Source organism: Cyanistes caeruleus, chromosome 37 (genome assembly GCF_971803275.1).
Source record: "Cyanistes caeruleus chromosome 37, bCyaCae1.hap1.1, whole genome shotgun sequence".
Lineage (NCBI taxonomy): Eukaryota > Metazoa > Chordata > Aves > Passeriformes > Paridae > Cyanistes > Cyanistes caeruleus.
In genome coordinates this window covers 103067-116730 of record NC_141738.1, presented here as the reverse complement: position 1 = coordinate 116730, position 13664 = coordinate 103067, and the positions used below count along the sequence as shown (strand labels likewise).

Genomic DNA, 13664 nt, shown 5'->3' with positions numbered 1-13664 from the left:
GCTGGGTCCTGGTGTGGTCCTGCTGGGTCCTGGTCCTGCTCCCGGTTGGTCCCGGTTCTTTTCGCGGTTGGTTCCGGAGGGTCCCGGAGGGCCAGGGCGGGTGCCGGTACTGCTCCCAGTATGTCCCAGTCCGGACCTTTTGAGTCCCGGGGGTTCCCGGTGTGAGTGATGCCGCTCCTACCCGGTCCCTTTCCCGCCGCCGCCGCCTCTTCCCGGAAAGCCGAGGGGAATCCCCGGGCGTCCCGGCTTGACTGTGATTGGTCAACGTGGAGGTGACATCATCGGTTGCCAGGTAGAGGGAGCCTGAGCAACTTGCGAGACGAAAGGAGCGATGCCATGAGGGGGCGGGGTTTGAGCGGGGCGGGGGCGGGGTCTGGGCGGGGAGAGGGCGGGGAGGGGCGGGGAGAGGGCGGGGAGGGGCGGAGAGAGGGCGGGGAGGGGCGGGGAGAGGGCGGGGAGAGGGAGGGGAGGGGCGGAGGCTCGAAAGTTAAATCGTAACGGACCATTTCTGGGAGCTACTGGGGGGCTGGACTGGGAGCACTGGTGTGGACTGGTGTGGACTGGTGAGTACCCTGAGCTGGACTGCAAACACTGATGTGCACTGGGGAGCTGAGAGGGCTGGACTGGGAGCACTGGTGTGGACTGGTGAGTGCCCTGGGCTGGACTGCAAACACTGATGTGCACTGGAGAGCTGAGAGAGCTGGACTGGGAGCACTGGTGTGGACTGGTGTGGACTGGTGAGTACCCTGAGCTGGACTGCAAACACTGATGGGCACTGGGGAGCTGAGAGAGCTGGACTGGGAGCACTGGTGTGGACTGCTGAGCTCAGGGGGCTAGACTGGTAGCGCCATGGTCTAGACTGGGACTGTTAGCGTTCAGGAACACATAATCACGGAATGATTATACGAAGGTGCTTTATTAAGAGCTCTGGGTGTCAGGGGTACACATACCCAAATCTGACCCGGCTTGTTTTTGAGCTGAACATGTTTTTATACACTATCGTTATATAACTTATATATTAATTATTAAAATTACATTGTTCTATTGTATGCATTGATTTTACCCAAGCATGGGTTTCTCGTGGTCCCCCCAAAACCCCTAACATTGTTCCTCATGTTCTTTAAACAATAATTATATCTAATCACATCTAACAATTATATCATTTATCATATACTGATTACACAGATGCAGTTTCACATGATCTCTAGCAAGCACAAGGCCTAACATTTCCCAGGGTCTACCTTTAACACTTTTCCCAGGTCTTGCCAAGCCTAACTTTCTTTCTAACCCCCTGAATTTTCTATGATTTTAAAATCTTTTTACTATCAGGACCACTGGCTTGGACAGGGTGCACTCCAGTCCTAACTGGTTTTAACTGGTGAGTTCACAGGCTGTTGATCATTTCCTGGGAGCCACACACAGAGCACTGGTCTGTACCAGCCCAGCCATGGCGCTGCCATCTGCTGCTCTCCTGCCTGGGCTTCTGCTGGTGGCTGATGCCTTGGCACTGGTGTTACTGGTGCCGCTGGTGCCGGTGCTGGTGCCGCTGGGTGTGGTGGGCCTGTGGCTCGAGGCCGCCCTGCGCCTGCCCGTCCTGGCCGTGGCTACGTGGCTGCTGCTCCCACGCCGTCCCTCTGGAGCCACCGCGGCCGCTGTCACGGTCGCTGCCACCCCCGCGGCCTTCGGAACATTCCGGCACCTCCTGGGGCCACCTGGAGCTGGGCCAGGGCTGTTGGTGACCGCCTCCCCCACCTGGCTCGGAGTCACCCACGCAGCTGTCGCACTGGCCCTGCTGGCCTGGGCCGCACCCCCGGCCCCTGGCGGTGTCCCCAAGACCTCTGGCGACGTTCCCAAGGCTCCTGGCACCATCTTGCGTGTTCTGGCACTGACCTGGGAGGAGCGGAACGTTCTCGGAGGTGCCTTCGTCTGCCTCGTGCTGGCGGCCATTGGTGGGTGACATGCGGTGACAGGCGCTGATGCCCCAGATTTGGGCTCTGCAGCCCCAAATTTGGAACCCCCCAGTTTGGGACATGCCTCCACTCCCACCAAACTGGATGCTGGCCCCTAAAAATTGATTGCTGAGTCCCTAAATAGATGATTTAGGCACCCTAAAATTGAATGGTGACCCCCCCTAAATTGGGAGTTGACTCCTTCAGTTGCATGCTGACCCTCCAAATTGGGTTCTGACTCTGCAAACTTGGGTGTTGACCTCCTAAAATTGGGTGCTGACCCTCAAACTTAGAGTCTGGTGCCCAAAAATGGATGTTGACCTCCAAGACATTGGGTCCTCATCTCCCATGTTTAGGTTTTGATTCCTAGAATTGTGTGCTGAACCCCCCAAAATGGGTACTGACCCCGTTAATTGGGTGTCAAACCCTGACATTTGACAGTAAACCCCCAAAATTGGGTCCTGATCCCTAAATTGTCTCCTGACTTTCCGAAATTAGATCCTCACTCCCCAAATTGGGTCCTGCCTTTCACAAATCAGGGTCCCCCTGTGTCAGTGGTCACACCCATGGTGACACAGTCTCGGTGACACCCAGGGGAGACGTTGGGACCGTACGCCACTGGGAAGGTGCTGGATGCCATCAGGAATGGGGACGGACTCACTGCTGGAGCTGTTGGGATGGTGGCAGCTGCTGGAGCCGCCAGGTGGGTTGCAGCATTCCCAGGGCCTGTCCCCCTGTGCCCAATGTCCCCGATGTCACCGTGTCCCTGTGTTCCCGCAGTGTGCTGTTTTCCGGGTGCCGTGGGGGGCTCTTCATGCTGTTGAAAGCTCGTCTCCATCAGAGGCTGAGCCTCCGGCTCTTCTCTCACCTGGTGCGTCAAGACCTGGACTTCTTTCAGAGAACGCCGGCAGGTAACAGGGCACGGCCCCACCCCACCCCACCTGACCCGTCCCACCTAACCCGTCCCATCTCAACTATCCTGTCACCCCAGTCCCCATCCCAGCATTCAGTCCCATCCCTGTCCCATCCTATCCCATCTGTCTGTTATCCCATCCCACCATTCCATCCCCATCATTCCCATTCCCACCATACCATTCCATCTTACTCCATCTTTCTGCCTTCATTCTATTCCAATGTCTCATCCTGTCCCAATCCCACTTTCCCATTCTATTCACTGTCCCCTCCCCATTATTCTCATTCCCATGCCTCCATCCCACTGCATGTCCCCATCATCCCACCACCCCCATCACCCCAGCCCACAACCTCCATTCTCACCATCCCATCTCCACCATCCCATCCAATTCCACTCTGACCATCCCCATACCCATAATCCCATCCCACTGGTCCCCATCACATCATCCCCATCCTTTCCCCATGATCCCAACCTCTTTTCCCACCCTGCAGCTGAGCTCTCGGCTCAGTTTTCCATGGAAGTGCCACGGGTGTGCATGGCAGCACCGAGTGGAGCCAACCTGCTGTTCCGAAGCCTGGGAATGGCCCTGGTGGTGGGGGCGTTCATGTTTGTGCTGGCACCGGGGCTGGCACTGCTGGCACTGCTGGAGCTGCCCCTTGGAATCGCTATCCACCGCATCGAGAGTGCCCGGAAACAGGTCAGGAATGCAGGAGGGAAAGAGTGGGAGGGGGACATGGACGTGGGGAAGGGGGGTGGGAGTGGTGGAATCGGGATGGAGGCCAGGGGAATGAGAGGATGGGGATGGGATGGGTTTGTTGGAGAATGGAAAGGAAGATGATGGAGATGAAACTGATGGAATGAGAGGGGATAGAGACCAGGGGAATGGAATGGTGGGAATGCTGGCATGGGGATAGAATGGAATGGTGGAGATGGGAGTGGTGTGGATGGGAAGAAAAGGATGGGATAAGGTGGGATGGTGGGGAAGGGACGGGATGGGATGGGATGATAAAACAGGGAAATGGGTTGGGATGGTGTGGTTGGATGAGTTCCAGGAGGATGGGAGTGGGGATGAGGACAAGAGGAATAGGATGCTGGGAATGAGAATGGTGGGGATGGGATGAGACAGTGGGGATGGGGATGGTGAGATTAGGACTGGGAGAATGGATGGGAATGGTGAGGGTGGGAGAGAGGGGTGTGGGATGCTGGGAATACAATAGTGGGGATGCAATGGGTGTCGTGGGATGGGAATGTTGAGGGTGTGGATGGTGGGCCAGGATGGTGACCTGGGAAAGTTGGACACCCCCAATGCTGCCACAGGCACTTCAGCGATCCATGCTGGAAGCATCTGCCCGGACAGCCTCGGGGGTGCAGGAATCTGTTGCTGCCATCGAGACAATCCGTATCTTCTCGGCGGAGGAGGAGGAGGAGAAGCAGCACAGCTGCAACCTGGCCAAGGAGCTGAGGCTGAAGGAACAGATGAACCTGGAGCTGGCATTCTTCACCCTTGTCCAGAGGGTCAGGGGGGACTGGGAATGGGAATGGGGACACCAGGGAATGGGAATACCGCGATCAGGGATGAGTACACTGGGAATGAGAACACTGGGACCAGGAATGGGAAACCAGCAGCTGAGATGAGGGCACTGAGAGCAGAATGGGGACACCAGGAACGGGGACACCAGAACAGGGACATTGGGATCAGAAATGGGCATGCCAGGAACGGTGACATTAGAAAGCAGGATGGGGACACTGGGACAAAGGCTGGGAACATCAGGATCAGGAATGCGGACATCGAGAGTGAGATGGGGACACCAGGACTGGATTAAGGCAACCAGGAACAGGGATGAAGACACCAGAAGCGGGATGGGGACAGGCAGAATGGAGACACCAAGAGTGAGTTGGGGGCACCAGTATCCCTGTTCCCACCCACAGGTGCTCCAGCTGACCATCCGGGTCCTGGTGCTCTTCCGAAGTCACCAGCAGCTCCGTGACGGATACATCACTCCTGGGGTCCTTGTCAGCTTCCTGCTGTACCAGGACACAGTTGGCAGCCATGTCCAGGTGATCCCATAGAATCCAGATGTCAGTCCATCCATCCATGCTTCTCTCCATCCCAGTGCCACCCATTTCCTTCTCCCCAGGTGCTACTCTACGGCTTCAATGAATTCCTGACCAAAGCAGCTGCCGGATGGAAGATCTGGGAATACCTGGATCGGGAAGCCACAGGGGATGTCGGGGGGGTGCAGAAGCCCCCCGAGCTTCAGGGCCATGTCACTTTTCAGGAAGTCACCTTCACGTACCCTGGGAATCCAGAGCAACCTGTGCTGAAGGTAGGTCTGTGGGGAGGTGGGGTTTCCCAGGATGAGAGTTCTGGCATCACCTGCCCCCCTTCCATAGGACGTGACCTTTGAGGTGCGTTCCGGGGAGGTGACAGCACTAGCGGGGTCCAATGGAAGCGGGAAGAGCACGGCTGTGGCACTGTTGGAGCGGCTGCGGGATCCCGGGAGTGGGAAGGTGCTTCTGGATGGGATCCCACTGCCAGAATATGAACACCAGTACCTGCACCGGAAGGTGGGGACAACAGAGACACTGGGAACACTGGGGATGGAATGGGGACATATGAGGACATGGGTGGGGACACTGAAATTGAACTGGGACCTGGGAAGAATGAGGAGCAGGAATGGGGACACTGGGAAATGGGATGAGTATGACAGGGATGGGATGGGGAAAGTGGGAAGTCAGGGGTGGGGACGCTGGGGACACAGACAGGGACTATGGGATCAGGGATGGAGACTATGGGGGTGCCAAGGTGGGATGGGGTCATGGAACAGGGATGGCAACACCAGGAGCCAAGACAGCATCACAAGGCTCGGGGCTGGGGCAGGTGGTGCTGGTGGAGCAGGATCCCATCCTATTTTCTGGAACGATCCGTGAAAACATCTTGCTGGGGCTGGAGCACTGCAAAGAGTCAGAGCTGCAGGAGGCTGCCACTGCTGCTGGAGCCATGGAATTCATCCAGGGGCTGGAACGGGGCTGGGACACTGGTGAGAGCCAGGGGGATACCAAGGGAATCCTGGGGCCTGTGGCTTCATCCTGGGGGTGGAGTGGGATGGGGGTGGAGTGGATGATGGAGCTCTCTAGTGAGAGCTGGGGGGATGGGGCATCCCTAGGATGCATCCCCCTGATCCCAGGATCCTCTGGCAGAGATGGGAGAGTGTGTTGGGTGGCAGATGGTGGGGTGTGGGAGGATCCCTAAGGTCAGATCCCACTGATCCCATGGGATTGCTTTTGCAGTGGTAAGGGAATGTAGTGGAAAGTGGGGGACCTCTAGGTCTGGGATCCCATTGATTCCAGGATCACCTCCAGAGGTGGGGGAGCACAGGGGGTGGGGAGAAGAGGGGTAACCCCAGGGCTGGATCCCACTGATCCCATGGGATTGCTCCTGCAGAGGTGGGGGAGCATGGGGAGCATCTGGCAGCAGGGGAGCGGCGCCGTGTGGCCCTGGCCCGGGCTCTGCTCCGGCGCCCAGCCGTCCTCATCCTCGACGAGGCACTGGATGATGGAGACGAGGGGGCGGTGAGTGGGGTAGGATGGAGGGGGTTGGTTGGGATAGGGGTGCAATTGGTGAAAATGGGGTGTGATGGTATGGGAGCGGAAGGGTGGGATGGCTGGGATGGGATGGCTGGGATGGGATGGTGGGATGGGGACTGGAGAGATAGGGGTGGTGGGAATAAGGGATAGTGGGATAGAGTGGGAATGATGTGATGAAGACAGGGATTGAATGGAGTGGTGTGGGTCAACAAGGTAGAGAAATAGGACAGAATGGTAGGATGGGAATGGTGAGGATGGGATGGAGACCAGGGGTGTAGGTTGGCAGGAAAATAGAATGAAGGGATGAAGACAAAGATATGTGATAGGGTGGGTTGGGATGGGGTGGGAATGGAGGGGAAAGGAATGCTGGGATGAGGACAGAGAGACGGAATGTGATGGGAAGAGTTGGGGTCGTGGGAGTAGGATAGGATGGGACAATGGGGATGGGGATAGTGTGAACAGGATGGGACAATGGGGATGGGATAGAGAACAGGGAAGTGGGATGGTAAAAATAGGATGATGGGATTTGGGTGGGACTGAGAGGAATGGGACAGTGGGGTTGGGTTGGTTGGGATTGGGTGGGATCAGATGGGACAGGGTAGGACTGAGTTGGATGGGATGGGATGAGGTTTCTTTGGCCCCAGGCACAGTGCTGGCTGCGCACGGGGCTGGCCCAGACTGTGCTGGTGGTGTCCCACCGGCCGCGGGTGCTGGATGCAGCCGATCACCTCGTGGTGCTGGAGCGTGGAGCTGTGGTGGAGACAGGAACACCAGCGAAGCTGCGGGAACGCTGTGGGGCCTACAGCCGCCTGCTCCTTGGAGGTGGCAGGACTGGGGGGCCTGAGGCCTCCAGCATGGGCAGTGAAAAGGGGGCTGCATCTGGCAGGGAATAAAGGGGAATTAGTCCCAGTGTCCCCATTCCTGGTGTTGGTGTCCCCAACCCGCCGCTGGTGTCCCCAGTCAGTGTCCTGTGAATCCCTTATCCCCATGTCCTCTGGATCCCAACTCCATGTGTTGCCTTGGTCCCTGTGTCCCCCATGTCCACAGTGTCCCCCAGGTCACCCTATTCCCTGGATCTCTGTGTCCCCTGTATCCTTCCCTGTACTCCCCATGCGCAGATCACTTGTATCCAAGCCCTGTGATGTCCCCATGATTCCTGGTCCCCATGTCCCCCATATCTGCTCCTGGACATGGGACAGAGTGGGAAATAAATCCCAAGGGATGGATCTGGGTGTGGGTGTCATATCCTCATCCCACTCCTGCTGAGCCCACTCCAAACTCCTGGTGTCCCCAGTCCTTTCCCAGTGTCCCCATCCGTATCCCCAGTGTCTTCATCCCAGTTCCCCATGTCCCCTTTTCTATTCCTGTTTCCCAGAGAGGAGCTGCTATGCACTGGAGGAGGAAACTGGAATTTATTACCCAAACCAGGGTATTTTCACATCAGAATTAGAACATTCGGAATAATTGTAATTCTTGTGTTTAAAACATGGGAAAACAGGAAATCGATCTGTTGGGAGAAGCTGCTGTGTGATGGGTGGGAGCAGCAGGATGAGCTCTGCCAGCAATTTGTGGCTTTCTGCAGGGAGAGAGAAAGGGTTGGACCTGGCACCATGGATCATTCAGGTGGTGATTCCTGCCAGGATGAGAGTTGATGTCATCCTGTCTCTGTCCCCATCTCATGGGCTGGATCTGGCTGAAGAGCCCACAAAGAGCAAGAACTACTCTGGAATCCCACCAGACCTTATTATGGACCTCAGCCTGGCTGGGGGCACAACCTAGCAGACTATTGCCTCGGAAGAGTCACCTATCTATCTGAAGATGCGGAAATCTTTCATTTGAGTTAAAAGCCCCAAGATACACCTCTGTTATTATGTTACTTGAGTTACATGTCAGTCACAGACTGAGTAACGTGTCTCCCTGTATGGTTAGGCTACTAGAATGTTCGTTCCCTAAGGTTATATATCATTGTGCCTTCCTTTGTTCTCCTCTTTGGTTGGTCACCCTCACGGAGCACCCCCTGGTTGCTCCACTTTTGGACATTGTCCCTATTTTATTTTATTTTATTTTATTTTATTTTATTTTATTTTATTTTATTTTATTTTATTTTATTTTATTTTATTCCTTATTAAAGGGTTCTTTTCCTGGTGCTAACCATCGTTCCCACTCCTATTTATTCTTCTGCTGCCCTCTGTCCTGAAATCAGAGGACCCAAAGGTTGGTTGCTGCAGCCACCCTCACTGTAACATCCTACTGTACCCATGGTGCCCCAGTCCTGCTCTATCAGTACCACCTCATCTGCTTTGGAATCCTCCCAGTCCTGTTCTGGAATCCCACTCCAATGCCTCTCCATCCATCCCACCCGATCCTGCTCTGGAATCCAGCCCAGATACACTTCAGAATTCTACCTGATCCCGATCTGGAATCCTGCCCTGATCTGGAATCCTGCCCTGTATTCCTTCTGGAGTCCCACACAGGTCCCTCTCTGTACCTGCGGTCAAGCAATTGATTCCTCTGCCTGTTTCTGCAGAATGAGATCTATGAGATTCCAGCATGGATCACACACCAGGATTCATCTGCACGGAGGTGACCCAGAGCTGGATCTGCCACTCGTACCTGTTGCAGTGTGTTTATTTAATTTTGTCAAAGTTGATAGGTTTGAATTGTTTGTTGGCATGTTCCTTTCCCCCCCAGGTTAAATATTTGGGTTTCTCCCTGTTTTTATCCCTCCCACATCCTATCCATCAAAGCAAACCTCTCCCTTCCTTCTCAAAAGTTCCTTGTCTGCCACCGCAGCCCTGCCCCTACTCCCCTGTCCATCATTGTAAGCCCCACCCCATCTTCCAGATCCTTCCTTGACAATCATTTGTCCCTCATGGTCCCACTGGTTATTGTATCTTGCTCCCTCCCTCTGTGTATTCTTATTGGTTTTGAAGTTGTAAATACCCCTTACTCCTCCCCTCGGGATTCCCTATTGGGCCACTGTTTGTACCCTCCCCTGGAGCTCGGGCTGTATTTAACCCCTTGCACAACAGCTCTCAGCGTTCTCTTCAATCTGACCCTGTCTGGTGTGGGTCCCTTGTTTCCCTGTCCTCACTAAACTGTTGCTGGGAACTTCAATCCAGAGAGATTCCTATTTTATTACCTCCATCCCCGATGCCGTGCACCACAGAGCTTGGGGTGGCCCAAGACTCTGGAGGCTTCACTGTGGGAAAAGCTAAATCCCCAATGATTCCCCACTCTTGGTGCTGTGCCAGAGTGTGAAAGAACACCGTAGAGCTAGCCAGAGCTCTGGTGCAGAGCAGCCCACCAGCCACTGTACTGCATCCATTCCTCTCCAGTTTCCTGTGGAATTAAAGCGTGATCAGCGCCTGCAGTGCAGGATCCCCAGTATGCTGCTGGGCAGACTGGTGCTCATCCCCAGCCACCATCCCACAGGTTACTAGATCGGACCTTTCGGGTGCTGAATCCAGTGAGGATCAAGGCACAGCAATGATGGACACAGGGACCATCAGTGGGATGAGATTCCAGCTCTAGGAAGTGCAAGATGGTGAGAAGGGGGGGAACCCCTACCCTGCTGCTTTGTATTCCCAATTTTCTCATTCCCAGATTCTCAGTTAACAGATCCTGCATTCCCAGCCTTTCCCCAGATGAAGATCCCAAGCTCCAGCATTACAGGATGCTCCACCTGGCACCAGTGCTGCTTCCACTCCCCTGGCAGTGCTTCAGTTCTGGCCCAGGTGTGGAAGGTACCATCGCTGGTGGGAATGATTCCACCCCACTCAATCTCCTGATCCTGATCAATCCTGATCAATCTTCCCCCTTCATCCAGCTGATCCTGGGGCAGAATCTGTACATGTGGCAGGACAGCGCCAGGGTCCCGTGTTCCACTTTTCTGTACACATCGATGTCAGGGAGTTCTGGGAATGGGATAATGGAGAAATCCATCCATGAAATTCTGATGGGAATGAGACAATGGTGAGATCCACCTGTGGAATTTCAATGGAATGGGATGGAGGTGAAATCCATTCACAGAATTCCCATAGGAATGGGATGACTGTGAGATCTATCCATGGGATTCCTGTGTGAATTCCTGTGTTTCTGAATTTTTCCCTCCCAAATCCTGCATTCCCTCAGGAATTCCACTCCCACATTTGCATCCCAGTCCTAATGAGCTGTATGGCACCAATATCTGATGTATTTCTAAAGCCATTCCACACAGTGTGCTCCAAGTAATTCATCCTGTGGTCAGCCTGGTTACTGCCAGGTCATCCAGGCAGCACTGTCAGCCACCACCAAGCTGGATCCCAGCCTGAAGATGAAATCCCACCCATTGTAGCCTTCCCCAGAGATTCCATGGATGTTCCCAGGGTTAGGAACAGGAGGTCGCAGCTGCAAACCTGCTGCAAACCTAGTGCACTGTGTGGAGACCTGGAGGGGTGGATTGGACCCATGGAGCCACATGGAGTTGTGTCCCAGCCACAGAGAGTGTCATCCCAGCCCTATGGCGCTGGGATGTCTGATGGACAGAGTCTGATGGAGAGCCACAGATTCTCATTCCAACCTCACAGATCCCAGCCCCACAGATTCCCCCAGATCCTGCCCCCCCATCTTGGTTTGGAGACAAATTCTAGAAGAAAAATGCTTTAAAATTAGTGTTTTTCTCTAGAGAGAGAGGGCTTCAATAACTCCTCTTTCTTCTGCCAATGAGAGAAATGGATACCAGGGGATGAAAGTCAAAAAATAAAAAAAAAAAAAAAAAAAAAAAAAAAAAGGAACATTTTGTTAGGAAAAAAAAAAAAATTTAACCATACACCACACTCCCACCTTGCTGTATGGCTAAAAAGCAAATATGGCATCTGCCCTTCTTTGTGTATGGGGACAGGAAGAGACAAGAGTTCAGAGCAGATGGGAACATGTTGGATTTCTGCCATCAGTTTCCTTGCAGCAGCCGAAGTTGGTGGATTTTAATGTTCTTTCTTGTGTCAGTTCAGCTCCTCTGAGGTCTTGGGTTTTGGGTGGTCCCACTGGCTTCCCAGACAGGCCAAAGAAAGGAAAAAAACCCAAGCCGAAACAGTTCAAGGGAAAAAGAGAAACAAATCGTCAAGAGGATTCCTGGTACAGCCTCCAGGCTAGGAGAAAGGGAAAAAAAAACTCTTATTGCTTCACGCAAAAAGCCCCAAACCAATGCAACAGAAGGAACAATGCAGTGTCCTGGTCTGCACTGTCAGGGCTTGAACAGAGCTCGTGCAAGAGCCCAAGGCTCCCCACCCCTTCCCTGGGTCTATATTAAAGCTGCAGGACTCATTTTCTGGGCATAAAGCACGTGATTAGGAAATAAAACATCATCATAAAATCACCCCAAGATACCCCCACTGCTGCTACCCCAGCCCCACAGCGTTTCCAGGTTGCTGGCAGCCATGCACTGGTTCTGCTTGGCAAACCAGGTCTGGGTATCCAATGTTCTGTCATCCATGGCATCTTTGTCTGTTGCAGTCACCCTCACTGTGACATCCTACTGTATCCTTGGTGCCCCAATCCTGCTCTATCAATACCACCTGATCTGCTTTGGAATCTCCCCAGTCCTGTTCTGGAATCCCACTCCAATGCCTCTCCATCCATCCCACGTGAGCAGGAATCCAGCCCTGCTCACTCAGAAGGGTTCCTGTCCAGGTACCCCATGGCCACACACTGGGAAACCCCCAGGCTGGGCTCTGACACTGCACAGGAATCACAGAGTGTGGAGAACTGGAGGGACACAAAGGTTGGGGGATTCCAGGGGGGGCCTCATAGATCAAGGAGAGGGAAACGGTGTGATAAAAGGATGTAAAGGTATGCACATAGGATGAGAAATGTGTCTGGAACCAGTGGAGAAGCAGATAAAAAGGACAACAGTGTGGTTTTGAGCAAGGTATGTAGCAAGAAGCAATAGTGCATGCTCAAGGAGAAGTTCAAGGGAAGGTCACCTTTAGTATCAAATCTTTCAGTGAATACAACCACCAGAGACTCCTTCAGACAACTCTCTAGGACCATAAAACAACTTCCAGTAGGAAGCAGATGCATAGAAATGACTTCTAGGAAAGCAATGTTCCTGTATTAGCTGGGAGACACAGTGTAATGAATATTACGATGCACAAATATCTGTTTGTAAAGTCTCACCTCAAACACAGAATAAGGAGATATCCACCATGTGTCCTGCACAGATGATGACTGCTCTCTAGTGCTTCAAATTGTGTTAGAAAGATTATCTTCCAGCAGATTTCAGTATCAAGGAAAGCTGGGAAAGCCAGGAAGGGGATTTGGGGATCAGAGGGTGAATGAAAGGTGTGTGCAGGGTCTCCCAGTGTCAAGGAAATGGGAGTCCCAGGCTGGGGAAAGCAGGGATGGCTGGAAAGGAGGTCCAGAGGGCCCCTGGTATTGAGGAAAGAGGGGTTATGTGGGCTAAGAAAGGCAGGAATGGGGGTCCAGGGGCTCCCAGGGTCAAGGAAAAAGGGGCATATGGGGTCTGGGAGCGATGCTGTAAGGGGATGCAGGTGGGTGCAGGTTGTGGAGTGGGGAGTTCAGAGGGGTTCTGGTACCCGGAAAGGGAGCGCAGGGGGGGTCCCAGTGCCCAGGAATGGAACTTCAGGGGATTCCTGTACCGGAGACCTCACTCACCCCTCACCATCTCCCCCGGCAGAGCCCCTCCGGCCCCGCGGTTGGCAACGCCGTTTCCTTTTTGCCGATGGAAGAGCACGGCTGCAGCGATGTCGCTGGGCAGATCCTTGGGAGTCAAAGTGACCGAGAGCGTGGCGGGGAATTTTAGCAGTGAGCGTTTCGGACCGTGAAAAAAAGTCACCTGCAGGGGGAACAATGAAAATCTGGTTTAATATTAAGCGACAGCTTGGCAAGGTTCATTGGCAAGACTCATTCTACTGCTTACAGAGAGTTAGGGCAGACGGAGGGGGAAAAGAGAACAATAACAAAATCCAGCCAATCAAAACAGAAATGAACTATCCATCTGTGTGTGTGTGTGTTTAGGTGCATATGGCAAAGGATAGAAAGGGAAAGGATAAAAAGGAATACACCCTAAAAGCTTAACAGTACTCAAACCAAACTGTACTTATACCTTAAAAATTTAACAAAGGAATAAAACTTAACATCATTTAACTTAACATACAACATAAAATAAACTTACAGGCCTGACTTAGTTAGATATTTAAGGTACTTAAACATCT

At 53.5% G+C, this 13664-nt stretch overlaps 1 protein-coding gene across 2 annotated transcripts; it reads left to right on the top strand.

Annotated features, from left to right (window-relative positions):
• The first annotated feature begins 470 nt into the window (after positions 1 to 470).
• Positions 471 to 8601, top strand: LOC111936803 (antigen peptide transporter 2-like). Of its 2 annotated transcripts, XM_086871782.1 has the most exons (12): positions 471 to 563; positions 1391 to 1949; positions 2544 to 2652; positions 2730 to 2860; positions 3354 to 3559; positions 4180 to 4377; positions 4792 to 4920; positions 5001 to 5189; positions 5257 to 5430; positions 5744 to 5903; positions 6308 to 6435; positions 7095 to 8601. In XM_086871782.1, the coding sequence occupies exons 2-12, from the start codon at positions 1448 to 1450 to the stop codon at positions 7341 to 7343; spliced, it is 2175 nt and encodes a 724-aa protein (XP_086727908.1). In that variant the 5' UTR covers positions 471 to 563; positions 1391 to 1447; the 3' UTR covers positions 7344 to 8601. The 2 variants fall into 2 exon arrangements, with proteins under 2 accessions (XP_086727908.1, XP_086727909.1); XM_086871783.1 differs by lacking the exon at positions 1391 to 1949 and having other exon boundaries at positions 505 to 727.
• The last annotated feature ends 5063 nt before the right edge of the window (positions 8602 to 13664 follow it).